Source organism: Coregonus lavaretus (genome assembly GCF_964263955.1).
Source record: "Coregonus lavaretus genome assembly, chromosome: 1".
Lineage (NCBI taxonomy): Eukaryota > Metazoa > Chordata > Actinopteri > Salmoniformes > Salmonidae > Coregonus > Coregonus lavaretus.
Window position 1 is genome coordinate 91,611,460 of NC_139988.1, and position 22,857 is coordinate 91,634,316.

The following is a 22,857-nucleotide window of genomic DNA, read 5'->3' on the forward strand; positions in this document are numbered from 1 at the left end:
TCGCCTTATCCTCTCTGGTATTTCTTAAAAAATAATGAATATTACATTAGTTTTGGTATGCCACGGTAAACTTCCACACTTTATCTACTCTCAGTGCTTGTCGATGTACTTGTCTGTATACCATTATCTATACACTTATTACCGTATGTGGGGTCTTGTTTACGTGTTAGACAAGTCCGGTGTTCCACGCATGCGTAGCGCCAACTTCCTGTTACAACAAGACACCGATGTCTTGGAACTGTGTGGACTGGATCTCTACAGTGGTTTTGTTATTATGATAAAATAGACAGGTTTACGATCACCTCCTGGATATGAAAATGGTAACTAGCTACTGTAACTAGTTGTGTAGAGTTGTAACGTTACAGTATTTCACTACCATGTCGGACAAAGTTAGGGCTGGGGACGGCAAAGACAACGGAGATCTCATTAGAAGCTACCATAAACAGGCATTTCAATACATATCCGTGGCACTCAAGATCGATGAAGATGACAAAGGTTGAATGCATCTCATCTTTTTTTATATTTTTTATATTGTAGATGTTTATCATACATTAGCTTCGATGAAACCAAGAGAGTTTTACAATGTCAAAACTCTTGGTTGCTTCGAAGCTAATCATACATGTTGTGTGACTGTATGCAAGCATATGCAATGGCTCACTGGGAGTGTGTGTGTGTATATGTGTGTGTGCGCGTGAGAGAGAGAGAGTGAGTCAGTGAGTGTGAGAGTGAGTGAGTGTGTGAGAGTGAGTGTGTGTGAGAGAGTGAGTGTGTGTGAGAGAGTGAGTGTGTGTGTCTGTCTGTCTGTCTGTGTACTCTCTCTCTCTCTATCTCTCTCTCTCTCTCTATCTGTGACTCTGAGCCTGTGGGTTTGTGATGGCAGGTGTCAAGGAGGAGGCAGTCCAGTGGTATCAGAAAGGCATTTCAGAGCTTCAAAAGGGGATTGCTATTGAAGTCATAGGACAAGGTAAACTAATTCCTACCTCATCGTCTTTCAAGTTAATACGAGGTGGTTTGTGTTTTGGCCAGTTACCATGTTTCTCTTTCTTTCACTTTCACTTTAGGAGAACATTATGATCGGGCAAAGAGGCTTCAAACTAAGATGATCACCAATCTCACCATGGCAAAGGACCGACTCGCTCTTTTAGGTCAGCTGTCTGACGTTTTTTTTTAGATTATATCACATCATGATAACTTCCCATACTGGTAATATATGAGTCATGCTGCAGTCTTCTCTCACAACACATTTGAAGTGATGCCACTCTTAGATTTGAGCTATAAAGATTTGTGCTGTAAAGAAATCCCTGACTAAGATCAGTACTTTTATCTCTCTTTCTCTCTCTCCCCCTCACTCAACAAGGTTTAAAAATATATAGACATTTCAAGTGTTATATTACCAGCTATGTGTTAGCAATGTGCAAATAGTTGTAGTGCGTATAGTAGGGTCTCTCTCTCTCTCTCCATCCTCTCTTTCTCTCTCTCTCTCTCTCTCTCTCTCTCGCTCCATCCTCTCTCTCCCTCTCTCTCTCTACATCTCTCTCTCTCTCTCTACATCTCTCTCTCTCTCTCTCTCTCTACATCTCTCTCTCTCTCTACATCCTCTCTCTCTCTCTCCATCCTCTCTCTCTCTCTCTCTCTCTCTCTCTCTCCATCCTCTCTCTCTCTACATCCTCTCTCTCTCTCTCTCTCTCTCTCTCTCTCTATCCTCTCTCTCTCTCTCTCTCTCTCCATCCTCTCTCTACATCTCTCTCTACATCCTCTCTCTCTCTCTCTCTCTCTCTCTCTATCCTCTCTCTCTCTCTCTCTCTCTCTCTCTCCATCCTCTCTCTCTCTCTCCATCACCACAGAAGGTGCATCGGCGTCTAAAAAGAGAAACAGCTCTCAGAGTCCATCGGGCCATCTCCCTACCCCTCCAGTGAGGCCTACTGGTCCAAAGAACCAGCCAGGTCCAGGTGGTTCCATGTCCAGTCATAGCAAGCCAGCGAGCACTGGAAGAACTGTCTCAAGCAAGACTAACAATATCAAGGTATCCCTGGTCCAATTAAAGTACAGGCCTTGTCCTATACTGTCTCTTATACCTGGTCCCATAAACGATTTAGTCCTAGTCTTACAACCTCCCCGAGTGGCGCAGCTGTGCCACTAGAGATCCTGGCTCGAATCCAGGCTTTGTTGTAGCCGGCCGCGACCGGGAGACCCATGGGGCGGCGCACAATTGGCCCAGCGTCGTCCAGGGTAGGGGAGGGAATGGCCGGCAGGGATGTAGCTCAGTTGGTAGAGCATGGCGTTTGCAACGCCAGGGTTGTGGGTTCGATTCCCACGGGGGGCCAGTATGAAAAAAAAAACTGTAAGTCGCTCTGGATAAGAGCGTCTGCTAAATGACTAAAATGTCAATGTAACAGTTTACAGAAAACAACGTTTCTGAGTAGTACTGTTTCAAATGGGACATTGTTGCTCATAGTGTAGGCTTTTTGTTTTATGTGAAGTGTATTTTTATGGTCTTATGGAGTGCTCTCTTTAAGGTTGTCCCTCGGGCTGCAGGACGAGGACAGAATGGCAGACCGGCAGCAGCATCAAAGGAACCACAGAGGAGGGATATGAAGAACTTTAAGAATGTGGACAGCAAGCTGGCCAACCTCATACTGAATGAGATCGTGGACAGGTAGGGTAGAGAAGTAGCCTAGCCTGGATCTATCCGTGTAGTCTTTTGATCATTGTCTAGGGAGTTGGCTATACAGTACAAACAGATGTATGACCAGGCTATGATAGAGAAGACCCTCAGCACATTCAATGGAGGGATTCTAGATACGATGATAGTGGACTGCAGTCAGGATCAAATTATACATAGACTCTTGGGGATGCCCTGACGTCAAAATCTTCGACTTTTGAGGGGGCCCACACTGGTACCTTTGTTAAGGCGGTGCCTAGCTCTCCTGTAATTTAACCCATGACTGTAATTGAGACTGCTGTGGTTCTGGAGTCATTCAAACATGTGTGTCTGTGTATTTCAGTGGGTCAGCAGTGAGCTTTGAAGACATAGCAGGACAGGAGCTGGCTAAACAGGCTCTCCAGGAGATAGTTATCCTGCCTGCACTCAGACCTGAGGTGAGATTGTTTCCTTTCTACTCTGTGTTATGAGCTGCTATCTGTCAGTGATGAGCTGCTATCTGTCAGTGATGAGCTGCTATCTGTCAGTGATGAGCTGCTATCTGTCAGTGATGAGCTGCTATCTGTCAGTGATGAGCTGCTATCTGTCAGTTATGAGCTGCTCTCTGTCAGTGATGAGCTGCTATCTGTCAGTGATGAGCTGCTATCTGTCAGTGATGAGCTGCTATCTGTCAGTGATGAGCTGCTATCTGTCAGTGATGAGCTGCTCTCTGTCAGTGATGAGCTGCTATCTGTCAGTGATGAGCTGCTATCTGTCAGTGATGAGCTGCTATCTGTCAGTGATGAGCTGCTATCTGTCAGTGATGAGCTGCTATCTGTCAGTGATGAGCTGCTATCTGTCAGTTATGAGCTGCTATCTGTCAGTGATGAGCTGCTCTCTGTCAGTGATGAGCTGCTATCTGTCAGTGATGAGCTGCTATCTGTCAGTGATGAGCTGCTATCTGTCAGTGATGAGCTGCTATCTGTCAGTGATGAGCTGCTCTCTGTCAGTGATGAGCTGCTATCTGTCAGTGATGAGCTGCTATCTGTCAGTGATGAGCTGCTATCTGTCAGTGATGAGCTGCTATCTGTCAGTTATGAGCTGCTATCTGTCAGTGATGAGCTGCTCTCTGTCAGTGATGAGCTGCTATCTGTCAGTGATGAGCTGCTATCTGTCAGTGATGAGCTGCTATCTGTCAGTTATGAGCTGCTATCTGTCAGTGATGAGCTGCTATCTGTCAGTGATGAGCTGCTATCTGTCAGTGATGAGCTGCTATCTGTCAGTGATGAGCTGCTCTCTGTCAGTTATGAGCTGCTCTCTGTCAGTTATGAGCTGCTCTCTGTCAGTGATGAGCTGCTATCTGTCAGTGATGAGCTGCTATCTGTCAGTGATGAGCTGCTATCTGTCAGTGATGAGCTGCTATCTGTCAGTGATGAGCTGCTATCTGTCAGTGATGAGCTGCTATCTGTCAGTGATGAGCTGCTATCTGTCAGTGATGAGCTGCTATCTGTCAGTGATGAGCTGCTATCTGTCAGTTATGAGCTGCTCTCTGTCAGTTATGCCTGATTCACATTCTAGGGTCAAACCTACCCAAGCCAAGCTGAGCTGCATTGGTCTGGTCTGGTTACACATCCACCATATTTGCTGAAACCGTGCTGAAAAGGACAATTTGAAATGAAAGTATCAGAGCCAGCACAGTACGGTTGAGGTCGGCCCTATTGTGGGAATCAGGCTTCACAGTTGTGTAGTGGTCTCTACTCCAGTCTATGGTGTTGTCTCTACTCCAGTCTGGTGGTGTTGTCTCTACTCCAGTCTATGGTGTTGTCTCTACTCCAGTCTGGTGGTGTTGTCTCTACTCCAGTCTATGGTGTTGTCTCTACTCCAGTCTGGTGGTGTTGTCTCTACTCCAGTCTATGGTGTTGTCTCTACTCCAGTCTGGTGGCGTTGTCTCTACTCCAGTCTATGGCGTTGTCTCTACTCCAGTCTGGTGGCGTTGTCTCTACTCCAGTCTATGGTGTTGTCTCTACTCCAGTCTATGGTGTTGTCTCTACTCCAGTCTATGGCGTTGTCTCTACTCCAGTCTATGGCGTTGTCTCTACTCCAGTCTGGTGGCGTTGTCTCTACTCCAGTCTGGTGGCGTTGTCTCTACTCCAGTCTGGTGGTGTTGTCTCTACTCCAGTCTATGGCGTTGTCTCTACTCCAGTCTGGTGGCGTTGTCTCTACTCCAGTCTATGGTGTTGTCTCTACTCCAGTCTATGGCGTTGTCTCTACTCCAGTCTATGGTGTTGTCTCTACTCCAGTCTATGGCGTTGTCTCTACTCCAGTCTATGGCGTTGTCTCTACTCCAGTCTATGGCGTTGTCTCTACTCCAGTCTATGGCGTTGTCTCTACTCCAGTCTATGGCGTTGTCTCTACTCCAGTCTATGGTGTTGTCTCTACTCCAGTCTATGGCGTTGTCTCTACTCCAGTCTGGTGGTGTTGTCTCTACTCCAGTCTATGGTGTTGTCTCTACTCCAGTCTGGTGGCGTTGTCTCTACTCCAGTCTATGGTGTTGTCTCTACTCCAGTCTGGTGGCGTTGTCTCTACTCCAGTCTGGTGGCGTTGTCTCTACTCCAGTCTATGGTGTTGTCTCTACTCCAGTCTGGTGGCGTTGTCTCTACTCCAGTCTGGTGGCGTTGTCTCTACTCCAGTCTGGTGGCGTTGTCTCTACTCCAGTCTATGGTGTTGTCTCTACTCCAGTCTATGGTGTTGTCTCTACTCCAGTCTGGTGGTGTTGTCTCTACTCCAGTCTGGTGGCGTTGTCTCTACTCCAGTCTGGTGGCGTTGTCTCTACTCCAGTCTATGGCGTTGTCTCTACTCCAGTCTGGTGGCGTTGTCTCTACTCCAGTCTGGTGGCGTTGTCTCTACTCCAGTCTGGTGGCGTTGTCTCTACTCCAGTCTGGTGGCGTTGTCTCTACTCCAGTCTATGGTGTTGTCTCTACTCCAGTCTATGGTGTTGTCTCTACTCCAGTCTATGGCGTTGTCTCTACTCCAGTCTGGTGGCGTTGTCTCTACTCCAGTCTATGGCGTTGTCTCTACTCCAGTCTATGGCGTTGTCTCTACTCCAGTCTATGGTGTTGTCTCTACTCCAGTCTATGGGGTTGTCTCTACTCCAGTCTATGGGGTTGTCTCTACTCCAGTCTATGGCGTTGTCTCTACTCCAGTCTATGGCGTTGTCTCTACTCCAGTCTATGGTGTTGTCTCTACTCCAGTCTATGGCGTTGTCTCTACTCCAGTCTGGTGGCGTTGTCTCTACTCCAGTCTATGGCGTTGTCTCTACTCCAGTCTATGGTGTTGTCTCTACTCCAGTCTGGTGGCGTTGTCTCTACTCCAGTCTATGGCGTTGTCTCTACTCCAGTCTATGGCGTTGTCTCTACTCCAGTCTATGGTGTTGTCTCTACTCCAGTCTATGGTGTTGTCTCTACTCCAGTCTATGGGGTTGTCTCTACTCCAGTCTATGGCGTTGTCTCTACTCCAGTCTGGTGGCGTTGTCTCTACTCCAGTCTGGTGGTGTTGTCTCTACTCCAGTCTATGGGGTTGTCTCTACTCCAGTCTATGGCGTTGTCTCTACTCCAGTCTGGTGGCGTTGTCTCTACTCCAGTCTGGTGGCGTTGTCTCTACTCCAGTCTGGTGGCGTTGTCTCTACTCCAGTCTGGTGGCGTTGTCTCTACTCCAGTCTGGTGGCGTTGTCTCTACTCCAGTCTGGTGGCGTTGTCTCTACTCCAGTCTATGGTGTTGTCTCTACTCCAGTCTGGTGGCGTTGTCTCTACTCCAGTCTATGGCGTTGTCTCTACTCCAGTCTGGTGGCGTTGTCTCTACTCCAGTCTGGTGGCGTTGTCTCTACTCCAGTCTATGGTGTTGTCTCTACTCCAGTCTGGTGGCGTTGTCTCTACTCCAGTCTGGTGGCGTTGTCTCTACTCCAGTCTGGTGGCGTTGTCTCTACTCCAGTCTATGGTGTTGTCTCTACTCCAGTCTATGGCGTTGTCTCTACTCCAGTCTGGTGGCGTTGTCTCTACTCCAGTCTGGTGGCGTTGTCTCTACTCCAGTCTATGGCGTTGTCTCTACTCCAGTCTGGTGGCGTTGTCTCTACTCCAGTCTGGTGGCGTTGTCTCTACTCCAGTCTGGTGGCGTTGTCTCTACTCCAGTCTGGTGGCGTTGTCTCTACTCCAGTCTGGTGGCGTTGTCTCTACTCCAGTCTGGTGGCGTTGTCTCTACTCCAGTCTGGTGGCGTTGTCTCTACTCCAGTCTATGGCGTTGTCTCTACTCCAGTCTATGGTGTTGTCTCTACTCCAGTCTATGGTGTTGTCTCTACTCCAGTCTATGGTGTTGTCTCTACTCCAGTCTGGTGGCGTTGTCTCTACTCCAGTCTATGGTGTTGTCTCTACTCCAGTCTGGTGGTGTTGTCTCTACTCCAGTCTATGGCGTTGTCTCTACTCCAGTCTGGTGGCGTTGTCTCTACTCCAGTCTGGTGGTGTTGTCTCTACTCCAGTCTATGGCGTTGTCTCTACTCCAGTCTGGTGGCGTTGTCTCTACTCCAATCTGGTGGCGTTGTCTCTACTCCAGTCTATGGCGTTGTCTCTACTCCAGTCTGGTGGCGTTGTCTCTACTCCAGTCTATGGCGTTGTCTCTACTCCAGTCTGGTGGCGTTGTCTCTACTCCAGTCTATGGTGTTGTCTCTACTCCAGTCTATGGTGTTGTCTCTACTCCAGTCTATGGCGTTGTCTCTACTCCAGTCTGGTGGTGTTGTCTCTACTCCAGTCTGGTGGCGTTGTCTCTACTCCAGTCTGGTGGCGTTGTCTCTACTCCAGTCTATGGTGTTGTCTCTACTCCAGTCTGGTGGCGTTGTCTCTACTCCAGTCTGGTGGCGTTGTCTCTACTCCAGTCTGGTGGCGTTGTCTCTACTCCAGTCTATGGCGTTGTCTCTACTCCAGTCTATGGTGTTGTCTCTACTCCAGTCTATGGTGTTGTCTCTACTCCAGTCTATGGTGTTGTCTCTACTCCAGTCTGGTGGCGTTGTCTCTACTCCAGTCTATGGCGTTGTCTCTACTCCAGTCTGGTGGCGTTGTCTCTACTCCAGTCTGGTGGCGTTGTCTCTACTCCAGTCTGGTGGCGTTGTCTCTACTCCAGTCTGGTGGTGTTGTCTCTACTCCAGTCTGGTGGCGTTGTCTCTACTCCAGTCTGGTGGCGTTGTCTCTACTCCAGTCTGGTGGTGTTGTCTCTACTCCAGTCTGGTGGCGTTGTCTCTACTCCAGTCTGGTGGCGTTGTCTCTACTCCAGTCTGGTGGCGTTGTCTCTACTCCAGTCTGGTGGCGTTGTCTCTACTCCAGTCTGGTGGCGTTGTCTCTACTCCAGTCTGGTGGTGTTGTCTCTACTCCAGTCTATGGTGTTGTCTCTACTCCAGTCTGGTGGCGTTGTCTCTACTCCAGTCTGGTGGCGTTGTCTCTACTCCAGTCTATGGCGTTGTCTCTACTCCAGTCTATGGCGTTGTCTCTACTCCAGTCTGGTGGTGTTGTCTCTACTCCAGTCTATGGTGTTGTCTCTACTCCAGTCTGGTGTTGTTGTCTCTACTCCAGTCTATGGCATTGTCTCTACTCCAGTCTATGGTGTTGTCTCTACTCCAGTCTATGGTGTTGTCTCTACTCCAGTCTGGTGGCGTTGTCTCTACTCCAGTCTATGGCGTTGTCTCTACTCCAGTCTGGTGGCGTTGTCTCTACTCCAGTCTGGTGGCGTTGTCTCTACTCCAGTCTGGTGGCGTTGTCTCTACTCCAGTCTGGTGGCGTTGTCTCTACTCCAGTCTGGTGGCGTTGTCTCTACTCCAGTCTGGTGGCGTTGTCTCTACTCCAGTCTGGTGGCGTTGTCTCTACTCCAGTCTGGTGGCGTTGTCTCTACTCCAGTCTGGTGGCGTTGTCTCTACTCCAGTCTGGTGGTGTTGTCTCTACTCCAGTCTATGGTGTTGTCTCTACTCCAGTCTGGTGGTGTTGTCTCTACTCCAGTCTATGGTGTTGTCTCTACTCCAGTCTGGTGGTGTTGTCTCTACTCCAGTCTATGGTGTTGTCTCTACTCCAGTCTGGTGGTGTTGTCTCTACTCCAGTCTATGGTGTTGTCTCTACTCCAGTCTGGTGGCGTTGTCTCTACTCCAGTCTATGGCGTTGTCTCTACTCCAGTCTGGTGGCGTTGTCTCTACTCCAGTCTATGGTGTTGTCTCTACTCCAGTCTATGGTGTTGTCTCTACTCCAGTCTATGGCGTTGTCTCTACTCCAGTCTATGGCGTTGTCTCTACTCCAGTCTGGTGGCGTTGTCTCTACTCCAGTCTGGTGGCGTTGTCTCTACTCCAGTCTGGTGGTGTTGTCTCTACTCCAGTCTATGGCGTTGTCTCTACTCCAGTCTGGTGGCGTTGTCTCTACTCCAGTCTATGGTGTTGTCTCTACTCCAGTCTATGGCGTTGTCTCTACTCCAGTCTATGGTGTTGTCTCTACTCCAGTCTATGGCGTTGTCTCTACTCCAGTCTATGGCGTTGTCTCTACTCCAGTCTATGGCGTTGTCTCTACTCCAGTCTATGGCGTTGTCTCTACTCCAGTCTATGGCGTTGTCTCTACTCCAGTCTATGGTGTTGTCTCTACTCCAGTCTATGGCGTTGTCTCTACTCCAGTCTGGTGGTGTTGTCTCTACTCCAGTCTATGGTGTTGTCTCTACTCCAGTCTGGTGGCGTTGTCTCTACTCCAGTCTATGGTGTTGTCTCTACTCCAGTCTGGTGGCGTTGTCTCTACTCCAGTCTGGTGGCGTTGTCTCTACTCCAGTCTATGGTGTTGTCTCTACTCCAGTCTGGTGGCGTTGTCTCTACTCCAGTCTGGTGGCGTTGTCTCTACTCCAGTCTGGTGGCGTTGTCTCTACTCCAGTCTATGGTGTTGTCTCTACTCCAGTCTATGGTGTTGTCTCTACTCCAGTCTGGTGGTGTTGTCTCTACTCCAGTCTGGTGGCGTTGTCTCTACTCCAGTCTGGTGGCGTTGTCTCTACTCCAGTCTATGGCGTTGTCTCTACTCCAGTCTGGTGGCGTTGTCTCTACTCCAGTCTGGTGGCGTTGTCTCTACTCCAGTCTGGTGGCGTTGTCTCTACTCCAGTCTGGTGGCGTTGTCTCTACTCCAGTCTATGGTGTTGTCTCTACTCCAGTCTATGGTGTTGTCTCTACTCCAGTCTATGGCGTTGTCTCTACTCCAGTCTGGTGGCGTTGTCTCTACTCCAGTCTATGGCGTTGTCTCTACTCCAGTCTATGGTGTTGTCTCTACTCCAGTCTATGGGGTTGTCTCTACTCCAGTCTATGGGGTTGTCTCTACTCCAGTCTATGGGGTTGTCTCTACTCCAGTCTATGGCGTTGTCTCTACTCCAGTCTATGGCGTTGTCTCTACTCCAGTCTATGGTGTTGTCTCTACTCCAGTCTATGGCGTTGTCTCTACTCCAGTCTGGTGGCGTTGTCTCTACTCCAGTCTATGGCGTTGTCTCTACTCCAGTCTATGGTGTTGTCTCTACTCCAGTCTGGTGGCGTTGTCTCTACTCCAGTCTATGGCGTTGTCTCTACTCCAGTCTATGGCGTTGTCTCTACTCCAGTCTATGGTGTTGTCTCTACTCCAGTCTATGGTGTTGTCTCTACTCCAGTCTATGGGGTTGTCTCTACTCCAGTCTATGGCGTTGTCTCTACTCCAGTCTGGTGGCGTTGTCTCTACTCCAGTCTGGTGGTGTTGTCTCTACTCCAGTCTATGGGGTTGTCTCTACTCCAGTCTATGGCGTTGTCTCTACTCCAGTCTGGTGGCGTTGTCTCTACTCCAGTCTGGTGGCGTTGTCTCTACTCCAGTCTGGTGGCGTTGTCTCTACTCCAGTCTGGTGGCGTTGTCTCTACTCCAGTCTGGTGGCGTTGTCTCTACTCCAGTCTATGGTGTTGTCTCTACTCCAGTCTGGTGGCGTTGTCTCTACTCCAGTCTATGGCGTTGTCTCTACTCCAGTCTGGTGGCGTTGTCTCTACTCCAGTCTGGTGGCGTTGTCTCTACTCCAGTCTATGGTGTTGTCTCTACTCCAGTCTGGTGGCGTTGTCTCTACTCCAGTCTGGTGGCGTTGTCTCTACTCCAGTCTGGTGGCGTTGTCTCTACTCCAGTCTATGGTGTTGTCTCTACTCCAGTCTATGGCGTTGTCTCTACTCCAGTCTGGTGGCGTTGTCTCTACTCCAGTCTGGTGGCGTTGTCTCTACTCCAGTCTATGGCGTTGTCTCTACTCCAGTCTGGTGGCGTTGTCTCTACTCCAGTCTGGTGGCGTTGTCTCTACTCCAGTCTGGTGGCGTTGTCTCTACTCCAGTCTGGTGGCGTTGTCTCTACTCCAGTCTGGTGGCGTTGTCTCTACTCCAGTCTGGTGGCGTTGTCTCTACTCCAGTCTGGTGGCGTTGTCTCTACTCCAGTCTATGGCGTTGTCTCTACTCCAGTCTATGGTGTTGTCTCTACTCCAGTCTATGGTGTTGTCTCTACTCCAGTCTATGGTGTTGTCTCTACTCCAGTCTGGTGGCGTTGTCTCTACTCCAGTCTATGGTGTTGTCTCTACTCCAGTCTGGTGGTGTTGTCTCTACTCCAGTCTATGGCGTTGTCTCTACTCCAGTCTGGTGGCGTTGTCTCTACTCCAGTCTGGTGGTGTTGTCTCTACTCCAGTCTATGGCGTTGTCTCTACTCCAGTCTGGTGGCGTTGTCTCTACTCCAGTCTGGTGGCGTTGTCTCTACTCCAGTCTATGGCGTTGTCTCTACTCCAGTCTGGTGGCGTTGTCTCTACTCCAGTCTATGGCGTTGTCTCTACTCCAGTCTGGTGGCGTTGTCTCTACTCCAGTCTATGGTGTTGTCTCTACTCCAGTCTATGGTGTTGTCTCTACTCCAGTCTATGGCGTTGTCTCTACTCCAGTCTGGTGGTGTTGTCTCTACTCCAGTCTGGTGGCGTTGTCTCTACTCCAGTCTGGTGGCGTTGTCTCTACTCCAGTCTATGGTGTTGTCTCTACTCCAGTCTGGTGGCGTTGTCTCTACTCCAGTCTGGTGGCGTTGTCTCTACTCCAGTCTGGTGGCGTTGTCTCTACTCCAGTCTATGGCGTTGTCTCTACTCCAGTCTATGGTGTTGTCTCTACTCCAGTCTATGGTGTTGTCTCTACTCCAGTCTATGGTGTTGTCTCTACTCCAGTCTGGTGGCGTTGTCTCTACTCCAGTCTATGGCGTTGTCTCTACTCCAGTCTGGTGGCGTTGTCTCTACTCCAGTCTGGTGGCGTTGTCTCTACTCCAGTCTGGTGGCGTTGTCTCTACTCCAGTCTGGTGGTGTTGTCTCTACTCCAGTCTGGTGGCGTTGTCTCTACTCCAGTCTGGTGGCGTTGTCTCTACTCCAGTCTGGTGGTGTTGTCTCTACTCCAGTCTGGTGGCGTTGTCTCTACTCCAGTCTGGTGGCGTTGTCTCTACTCCAGTCTGGTGGCGTTGTCTCTACTCCAGTCTGGTGGCGTTGTCTCTACTCCAGTCTGGTGGCGTTGTCTCTACTCCAGTCTGGTGGTGTTGTCTCTACTCCAGTCTATGGTGTTGTCTCTACTCCAGTCTGGTGGCGTTGTCTCTACTCCAGTCTGGTGGCGTTGTCTCTACTCCAGTCTATGGCGTTGTCTCTACTCCAGTCTATGGCGTTGTCTCTACTCCAGTCTGGTGGTGTTGTCTCTACTCCAGTCTATGGTGTTGTCTCTACTCCAGTCTGGTGTTGTTGTCTCTACTCCAGTCTATGGCATTGTCTCTACTCCAGTCTATGGTGTTGTCTCTACTCCAGTCTATGGTGTTGTCTCTACTCCAGTCTGGTGGCGTTGTCTCTACTCCAGTCTATGGCGTTGTCTCTACTCCAGTCTGGTGGCGTTGTCTCTACTCCAGTCTGGTGGCGTTGTCTCTACTCCAGTCTGGTGGCGTTGTCTCTACTCCAGTCTGGTGGCGTTGTCTCTACTCCAGTCTGGTGGCGTTGTCTCTACTCCAGTCTGGTGGCGTTGTCTCTACTCCAGTCTGGTGGCGTTGTCTCTACTCCAGTCTGGTGGCGTTGTCTCTACTCCAGTCTGGTGGCGTTGTCTCTACTCCAGTCTGGTGGCGTTGTCTCTACTCCAGTCTATGGCGTTGTCTCTACTCCAGTCTATGGTGTTGTCTCTACTCCAGTCTATGGTGTTGTCTCTACTCCAGTCTATGGTGTTGTCTCTACTCCAGTCTGGTGGCGTTGTCTCTACTCCAGTCTATGGTGTTGTCTCTACTCCAGTCTGGTGGTGTTGTCTCTACTCCAGTCTGGTGGTGTTGTCTCTACTCCAGTCTATGGCGTTGTCTCTACTCCAGTCTGGTGGCGTTGTCTCTACTCCAGTCTGGTGGTGTTGTCTCTACTCCAGTCTATGGCGTTGTCTCTACTCCAGTCTGGTGGCGTTGTCTCTACTCCAATCTGGTGGCGTTGTCTCTACTCCAATCTGGTGGTGTTGTCTCTACTCCAGTCTATGGCGTTGTCTCTACTCCAGTCTGGTGGCGTTGTCTCTACTCCAGTCTATGGCGTTGTCTCTACTCCAGTCTGGTGGCGTTGTCTCTACTCCAGTCTATGGTGTTGTCTCTACTCCAGTCTATGGTGTTGTCTCTACTCCAGTCTATGGCGTTGTCTCTACTCCAGTCTGGTGGTGTTGTCTCTACTCCAGTCTGGTGGCGTTGTCTCTACTCCAGTCTGGTGGCGTTGTCTCTACTCCAGTCTATGGTGTTGTCTCTACTCCAGTCTGGTGGCGTTGTCTCTACTCCAGTCTGGTGGCGTTGTCTCTACTCCAGTCTGGTGGCGTTGTCTCTACTCCAGTCTATGGCGTTGTCTCTACTCCAGTCTATGGTGTTGTCTGTACTCCAGTCTATGGTGTTGTCTCTACTCCAGTCTATGGTGTTGTCTCTACTCCAGTCTGGTGGCGTTGTCTCTACTCCAGTCTATGGCGTTGTCTCTACTCCAGTCTGGTGGCGTTGTCTCTACTCCAGTCTGGTGGCGTTGTCTCTACTCCAGTCTGGTGGCGTTGTCTCTACTCCAGTCTGGTGGTGTTGTCTCTACTCCAGTCTGGTGGCGTTGTCTCTACTCCAGTCTGGTGGCGTTGTCTCTACTCCAGTCTGGTGGCGTTGTCTCTACTCCAGTCTGGTGGTGTTGTCTCTACTCCAGTCTGGTGGCGTTGTCTCTACTCCAGTCTGGTGGTGTTGTCTCTACTCCAGTCTGGTGGCGTTGTCTCTACTCCAGTCTGGTGGCGTTGTCTCTACTCCAGTCTGGTGGCGTTGTCTCTACTCCAGTCTGGTGGCGTTGTCTCTACTCCAGTCTGGTGGCGTTGTCTCTACTCCAGTCTGGTGGTGTTGTCTCTACTCCAGTCTATGGTGTTGTCTCTACTCCAGTCTGGTGGCGTTGTCTCTACTCCAGTCTGGTGGCGTTGTCTCTACTCCAGTCTATGGCGTTGTCTCTACTCCAGTCTATGGCGTTGTCTCTACTCCAGTCTGGTGGTGTTGTCTCTACTCCAGTCTATGGTGTTGTCTCTACTCCAGTCTGGTGTTGTTGTCTCTACTCCAGTCTATGGCATTGTCTCTACTCCAGTCTATGGTGTTGTCTCTACTCCAGTCTGGTGGCGTTGTCTCTACTCCAGTCTATGGTGTTGTCTCTACTCCAGTCTGGTGGTGTTGTCTCTACTCCAGTCTATGGCGTTGTCTCTACTCCAGTCTATGGTGTTGTCTCTACTCCAGTCTATGGTGTTGTCTCTACTCCAGTCTGGTGGCGTTGTCTCTACTCCAGTCTGGTGGCGTTGTCTCTACTCCAGTCTATGGTGTTGTCTCTACTCCAGTCTGGTGGCGTTGTCTCTACTCCAGTCTGTTGTTGTCTCTACTCCAGTCTGGTGGTGTTGTCTCTACTCCAGTCTATGGTGTTGTCTCTACTCCAGTCTGGTGTTGTGTTGGTCCCCTCTAGCTGTTCACTGGTCTCAGATCCCCGGCACGAGGTCTGCTCCTCTTCGGCCCTCCAGGCAACGGAAAGACCATGCTGGTGAGTCAAACGTTTTGTGACCATGACATCGCATGGTGTTGACTGCATGTCCAAGAGGTTATTCCTCCTTCTCTTGATAATGATTGGTCTCTTTTGTCCCCCTACCCAGGCCAAAGCAGTAGCCATGGAATCCCACGCCACCTTCTTTAACATCAGTGCCGCCACTCTGACCTCTAAATGGGTGAGTGGTCTGAAGAGTGTTGTCATTTTCTGAGTCCCAAATGGCACCCTATTCTCTAAGTAGTAGCACTACTTTTGACCAGGACCCAGAGGGTAGTGCACTACTTTTGACCAAGACCTATAGGGTAGTGCACTACTTCAGACCAGGACCCAGGTAGAGCGATGTCTCACCTAGTGGATTAGCTAACGTTAGTGGTAGCCTTTTTATACACTCTTTACAACCACTTTATAAAGTGTACTTGAGTGACCTTTGACCTGTATCTCTCCTTTCCAGGTGGGAGAGGGAGAGAAGCTGGTCAGAGCTTTGTTTGCTGTGGCCAGAGAACTACAGCCTGCCATCATCTTCATTGGTTGGTTTGATTGATTTTATTGAATGTCTGACGTCTAACATTGATCTGAGGTCTAACATTGATCTGACGTCCAACATTGATCTGACGTCTAACAGTAATCTGACGTCCAACAGTGATCTGAGGTCTAACAGTGATCTGAGGTCTAACAGTAATCTGACGTCCAACAGTGATCTGAGGTCTAACAGTGATCTGACGTCCAACAGTAATCTGACGTCCAACAGTGATCTGAGGTCTAACAGTAATCTGAGGTCTAACAGTGATCTGAGGTCTAACAGTGATCTGACGTCTAACAGTGATCTGACGTCTAACAGTAATCTGACGTCTAACAGTGATCTGACATCTAACAGTGATCTGACGTCTAACAGTGATCTGAGGTCTAACAGTGATCTGAGGTCTAACAGTGATCTGAGGTCTAACAGTGATCTGAGGTCTAACAGTAATCTGACGTCTAACAGTGATCTGACATCTAACAGTGATCTGAGGTCTAACAGTGATCTGCATATTGCAGTTTATATTTAATTGTATAATTTATTTTCCTGGTTGTGTTTGTTTCTGAGAGACTGAACAGACAGTAGCTGTTCACTGACCTTGTGGTGATGCTGTTTGCCGTCCTCCCAGATGAGATCGACAGCCTTCTGTGTGAGAGGAGGGAAGGGGAACACGATGCCAGCCGACGGTTAAAAACCGAGTTCCTCATCCAGTTCGATGGGGTAAGACCCCTTTGTTATGTCACAGTAATGTTACTCATACTGCAATTATCAATGGCAGTTGCAATGCCTATGTACTGTTTTATTCATGTTTTATGTATGGGTTATCAATGAGCTATAAAAAGACCTTGTGTACACTACACTACATTACCAAAAGTATGTGGACACCTGCTCGTCGAACATCTCATTCCAAAATCATGGGCATTAATATGGAGTTGGTCCCCCCCCTTTGCTGCTATAACAGCCTCCACTCTTCTGGGAAGGCTTTCCACTAGATGTTGGAACATTGCTGCGGGGACTTGCTTCCATTCAGCCACGAGAGCGTTAGTGAGGTCAAAAAAAGTATAATATCAATATCATATGTTATTTGTCACATGCACGTGTTTAGCAGATGTTATTGCAGGTGTAGCGAAATGCTTGTGCTTCTAGCTCAGACAGTGCAGTAATATCTAACAAGTAATATCTCACAATTTCACAACATATACCCAATACACACAAAACTACTAAGGAATGGAATTAAGAATATATACATATATGGACAAGCAATGACAGAGCGGCATGGACTAAGATACAGTAGAATATTATAGAATACAGTATATACATATGAGATGAGTAGTCCAAGATATGTAAACATTATTAAAGTGACTAGTATTCCATTTCTTAAAGTGGCCAGTGATTTCAATAGGCAGCAGCAGCCTCTAATGTGCTAGTGATGGCTATTTAACAGTCTGATGGCCTTGAGATAGAAGCTGTTTTTCATTCTCTCGGTCCCAGCTTTGATGCACCTGTACTGGCCTCGCCTTCTGGATGATAGTGGGGTGAACAGGCAGTGGCTCGGATGGTTGATGTCCTTGATGATCTTTTTGGCCTTCCTGTGACATTGGGTGCTGTATGTGTCTTGGAGGGCGGGTAGTTTTCCCCCGTTAATGCGTTCGGCAGACGGCACCACCCTCTGGAGAGCCCTGTGGTTGCGGGCGGTGCAGTTGCCGTACCAGGCGGTGATACAGCCCGACAGGATGCTCTCAATTGTCGTGCACTGATGTTGGGCGATTAGGCCTGGCTCGCAGTCTGCGTTCCAATACATCCCAAAGGTGTTCGATGGGGTTGAGGTTAGGGCTCTGTGCAGGCCAGTCAAGTTCTTCCACACTGATCGCGACAAACCATTTCTGAATGGACCTCGCTTTGTGCATGGGGGCATTGTCATGCTGAAACAGGAAAGGGCCTTCCCCAGACTGTTGCCACAAAGTTGGAAGCACAGAATCGTCTAGAATGTAATTGTATGCTGTAGCGTTTAGATTTCCCTTCACTGAAACAAAGGGGCCTAGCCCGAACCATGAACAGACCCAGACCATTATTCCTCCTCCATCAAACTTTACAGTTGGCACTATGCATTCGGGCAGCTTGTGTTCTCCTGGGCATTGCGCATGGTGATCTTAGGCTTGTGTGCGGCTGCTCGGCCATGGAAACCCATTTCATGAAGCTCCCGACAAACAGTTATTGTGCTGACGTTGCTTCCAGAGGCAGTTTGGAACTCGGTAGTGAGTGTTGCAACCGAGGACAGACAATTGTTATGCGCTTCAGCACTCTGTGGTCCCATTCTGTGTGCTTGTGTGGCCTACCACTTCGGGGCTGAGCCATGATAATAGACGTTTCCACTTCACAATGTTTCCACTTCAGAGTTGACCGGGGCAGCTCTAGCAGGGCAGAAATTTGACGAACTTACTTGTTGGAAAGGTGGCATCCTGTGACGGTGCCACGTTGAAAGTCACTGAGCTCTTCAGTGAGGCCATTCTACTGCCAATGTTTGTCTATGGAGATTGCATGGCAGTGTGCTCGATTTTATACACCTGTCAGCAACAGGTGTGGATGAAATAGCTGAATCCACTAATTTGAAGTGGTGTCCACATACTTTTAAAATATACAGTGGGGAGAACAAGTATTTGATACACTGCCGATTTTGCAGGTTTTCCTAATGCAAATTAATTACTTAAAAATCATACAATGTGATTTTCTGGATTTTTGTTTTAGATTCCGTCTCTCACAGTTGAAGTGTACCTATAATAAAAATTACAGACCTCTACATGCTTTGTAAGTAGGAAAACCTGCAAAATCGGCAGTGTATCAAATACTTGTTCTCCCCGCTGTGTATATATATATATATATATATATATATATATAGTGTAGGTATCCTTCAACAACACTAGTCTCCTGATTAGTGTCCACTAATGTCCTGCAGGTGCAGTCAGAAGGTGCAGAGAGGGTCCTGGTGATGGGAGCTACCAACAGGCCACAGGAGCTGGACGAAGCTGTTCTCAGGTACTGGATATGATACACAAAATAAAGTTCTGAACCGGTTCAAACCCCAAAAAATAAGGAACATTTTATATCGTTCATTTCTGTTCTTTTTTTAAAAAACATTTAGCTCAACATTAAATTAACACTGTGTGGATAGAGCAGCAAGCCATGTACAGTACATGCATTGGACAGACAAGTGTAGGGCGCGAGATGTGACTAAAGTTTTGCGGGTGGTGATAGAGGGTGGAGGAGGAGGCTTGGCTTGAAACACTGGGCATGTTGTTATGACATTATCTGAATTATACATATGAATTAGCAGCTTCTATGAAGGAAGGAACTTTGAATGTCTTTGAACTTCCTGGAGTTGGCTTAACATTGGACCAGAGGGGGGGGGGGGGCAGGTAGCCTAAAACAACCGGGAAAATAACGGTTCTGTTCCGGAACAGTATAGATCACTTTCGTTCCCAGTTCTGATTCTGTTCCTTGAAAAATGTCCTTATTTTCCGGGTTTTCTGTTCTGTTCCCTGAACCGGTTCTAATTTGTTATTTTATTTGTCCTTTTTATAGGCGATTTGCCAAACGGGTGTACGTGTCCTTGCCAACAGAGGAGGTAAACCCACGTTGCATGTTTCTGAACTTTGCTATGGCTTGAGTAGTTTACCGGGTAGATAAAAAAAAAAAACAATGTTATGTGTTTGCTATCGCCACAGACGCGTTTCAAGTTGCTGAATAATCTATTGGGAAAGCATGGACACCCACTCAACCAGAAGGAATTAGCCCATCTAGCAAAGTAAGTTCTCACACTATGCTACCCTTGGCCACATTTTTTCCCCCCCAAAGCATAAAACCGTAAAACTATACAACCGAAACATGCTCTAACCTCCTCAGAATGACAGGGGGCTATTCAGGAAGTGATCTTACCTCATTGGCTAAGGATGCTGCTCTTGGACCAATCAGGGGTGAGTAAAGGCCGATCTTTCAGCCTGTACCAATGCCCAAAGGTTATGGCTATATGCAATAGTAATAGACAATGTATCTATTATACCTATATATACACTCACCGGACAGTTTATTAGGTACACCCCGGATCACACCTACTATATAAAAACAGGCATCGAGGCATCCAGTTACTGTTCGACTGAATGTCAGAATGGGCAAAACAAGTGACCTAAGCGACTTTGAGCCTGGTATGATCGTCGGTGCCAGGCACGCCGGGTCCAGTACCTCTGAAACGGCCGACCTCCTGGGCTTTTAATGCACGACACAGTGTCTAGGGTTTACCAAGAATGGTGGGACAAACAAAACATCCAGTCAGCGTCAGTCCTGTGGGGGAAAACAGCTCGTTGATGAGAGGGGTCGAAGGAGAATGGCAAGAATTGTGCAAGCTAACAGGCGGGTCACAAACAGACAAATAACATGTTTACATTTTAGTCATTTAGCAGACGCTCTTATCCAGAGCGACTTACAGTTAGTGAGTGCACACATTTTCATACTGGCCCCCCCGTGGGAATCGAACCCACAACCCTGTCGTTGCAAGCGCCATGCTCTACCAACTGAGCTACACGGGACACTAAGTATTTATAACGGTGCAGTACAACAGTGGTGTGCAGAACGGCATCTCGGAATGCACAACTCGTCGATCCTTGTCACAGATGGACGACCACACCGGGTTCCACTCCTATCAGCTAAAAACAAGAAGAAGCGGCTCCAGTGGGCAGGCCATCACCACCACTGGACAACTGAGGAGTGGAAAAACATAGCCTGAAACATGACAGTGAGTTTCAGTTTACTTGAGTGGCCTGCACAGTCCCCAGACCTCAACCCAATAGAGCGTCTTTGGGATGAGATGGAACGGCCTGTTCGCAGAATGAATGTACCACCGTCCAATCTGTAGCATGGACCGACATCCTTGTGGAACTTTTCCGACACCTTGTAGAATGCCCCGAAGAAATCAGGCTGTTCTGGAGGCAAAGTGGGGTCCGAACCCGGTACTAGTTGGGTGTACCTAATAAACTGTCCGGTCAGTGTATATTATAATATTGTAGCAGACCTGATGGGTAGCCCCGACCAGGACTCAAACCCAGGTCCAGCGACTGTCAACAGCTTAACCGTTACGCCAAGAGGTCCGAACCCCTTGACGAGGTCGCTAGGTGTTGGGTTAAGGTCTCCACAATATCTTTATGCCTGGTGCCTGATCATGTTTGTTTTGTCTGTTTACACAGAACTGGGACCAGAGCAAGTGAAAAACATGGCTGCTAGTGACGTAAGTTGTAACAGCTAAAAGCTAGAATAGACTATATCTGACATGAATAGAGAATATATTTCTGTGTCTGAATAGAGAATATACACTATATATACAAAAGTATGTGGACACTCCTTCAAATGAGTGGATTTGACATTTTCAGCCACACCCGTTGCTGACAGGTGTATAAAATCGAGCACACAGCTATGCAATCTCCATAGACAAACATTGGCAGTAGAATGGCCTTACTGAAGAGCTCAGTGACTTTCAACGTGGCACTGTCATAGGATGCCACCTTTCCAACAAGTTAGTTCGTCACACAAGCTCACAGAACGGGACCGGCGAGTGCTGAAGCGCGTTAAAATGGTCTGTCCTCGGTTGCAACGCTCACTACCGAGTTCCAAACTGCCTCTGGAAGCAACGTCAGCACAAGAACTGTTCATCGGGAGCTTCATGAAATGGGTTTCCATGGCCGAGCAGCCGCACACAAGCCTAAGATCGCCATGCGCAATGCCAAGCGTCGGCCGGAGTGGTGTAAAGCTCGCCGCCATTGGACTCTGGAGCAGTGGAAACACTTTCTCTGGAGTGATGAATCACGCTTCACCATCTGGCAGTCGGACGTACGAATCTGTGTTTGGTGGATGCCAGGAGAACTCTACCTGCCCCAATGCACAGTGCCAACTGTAACGTTTGGTGGAGGAGGAATAATGGTCTGGGGCTAGGCCCCTTAGTTCCAGTGAAGGGAAAGCGTAATGCTACAGCATACAATTACATTCTAGACGATCCTTCCCAGAAGAGTGGAGGCTGTTATAGCAGCAAAGGGGGGGGACCAACTCCATAGTAATGCCCTTGATTTTGGAATGAGACGTTCGAAGAGCAGATGTCCACATACTTTTGGTCATGTAGTGTATTTCTGTGTATGAAGAGAGAATATATTTGTGTCTGAATAGAGAATATATTTATGTGTCTGAATAGAGAATATATTTCTGTGTCTGAATAGAGAATATATTTGTGTGTCTGAATAGAGAATATATTTATGTGTCTGAATAGAGAATATATTTATGTGTCTGAATAGAGAATATATTTCTGTGTATACTGATGCTTTTTGCATTTACAGATGCGTAACATCCGCTGCCGGGACTTTGAGGATTCTCTGAAGCGTATAAAGCCCAGTGTCAGTCCCACAACCCTGGACGCGTATGTTAGGTGGAACACTGACTATGGAGACACTACGGTCTTCTAGAACCGTGGAACTAACTCACTTCCCAGCTAGCGCATAACGTTCTAAGAACCATATGTTTCTTCGAGCTTGGTGAGAGCGTGGTTGTCCTATGGTTATTTTGCATTAAAACCTTTCCACAACTTTCTGGGAACGGTGCAGGTAGTTGCTTGGCTTTGGAACGTTCTTTTATTGGTATTTCAATACTTTAACCAGAACGTTTCCTAAAAGTTCAAACATGGTTGCATTTAATCTCAATTTTGGTAATGTTCTAGGAACGTTCTCCAACTGGTTTGACGTTGGGAATGTTCTCAAATAGTTCAGTGAACGTTAAGAAACAACGTGGGAATTTCAGTACTTCAGCATAACGTGTCCTACAGGTTGCCTCCTGGTTCTATTTAAAGTCATGTTAAAAAAATAATCTGAGAGCGTTAAGAAAACTTTCCATAAAAAACCCACAAGAAAACTTTAACGTTCAGAGAACGTTCTAAGAATGTTATTTAAAAACATATACATTCTGTTCTCAGCATCAACAAAACTGTCTCTATCCTCTATCTTGTTAAGTGTGTTCAGGTGTGTTGGCCGCGCACACTAATTGGCCACACCTAATCTTAATGAGTGCTTGTTTCCTTTAAAAAAAGTGGTCTGTTTGAATAGACTTAAATGAACAGCTTTGTATGCGTAAAAAACTTAACATGCTAACTCCATCCTGGTGGTGCAGTGGACTAATTCCATGGATAGAGAACAGAAGATGATGGGTTCGAATCTCACTGATGCTGTGTCACAATAAAAAATTAATGTGTTTGCCTGATTAATGTCAAAGGAAATGAATGTCCGTGTGTCCTATGTGTGCTGGGAGTTCAAAACAGTTAACCTGAGCTAGCAGTGTTATTAAAAGTCTTATTGAAATATTCAGTGAAAGTTTTAAGGACGTTTTTCAGAAACTTCCAAATAACCTATAATTTCCATTCTCACAGCATTAATAAAACCTCCCGGGAAAGATGCGCCGAATACAACAAGTATAGACTTTACCGTTTTAAATGCTTACATACGAGCCCTTTCCCAACAATGCAGTTAAAAAGTACTACAATTAACAAATAGATTAAAAATAAAATAGTGACACAATA

The 22,857-nt window shown here is 48.0% G+C and overlaps 1 protein-coding gene across 1 annotated transcript; it reads left to right on the forward strand.

The window, feature by feature from the left end:
• Nucleotides 1–213: 213 nt before the first annotated feature.
• LOC311131888 (spastin-like) lies at nt 214–22,541 on the forward strand. The gene is made up of 16 exons (XM_084165007.1): nt 214–495; nt 881–964; nt 1,062–1,145; nt 1,845–2,023; nt 2,517–2,656; nt 3,006–3,099; nt 14,663–14,737; nt 14,847–14,918; nt 15,192–15,267; nt 15,886–15,977; nt 18,211–18,290; nt 18,837–18,879; nt 18,980–19,059; nt 19,158–19,228; nt 20,492–20,532; nt 21,629–22,541. Exons 1-16 carry the CDS (start codon nt 378–380, stop codon nt 21,752–21,754), a joined length of 1,455 nt encoding a protein of 484 aa, XP_084021133.1. The 5' UTR covers nt 214–377; the 3' UTR covers nt 21,755–22,541.
• The last annotated feature ends 316 nt before the right edge of the window (nt 22,542–22,857 follow it).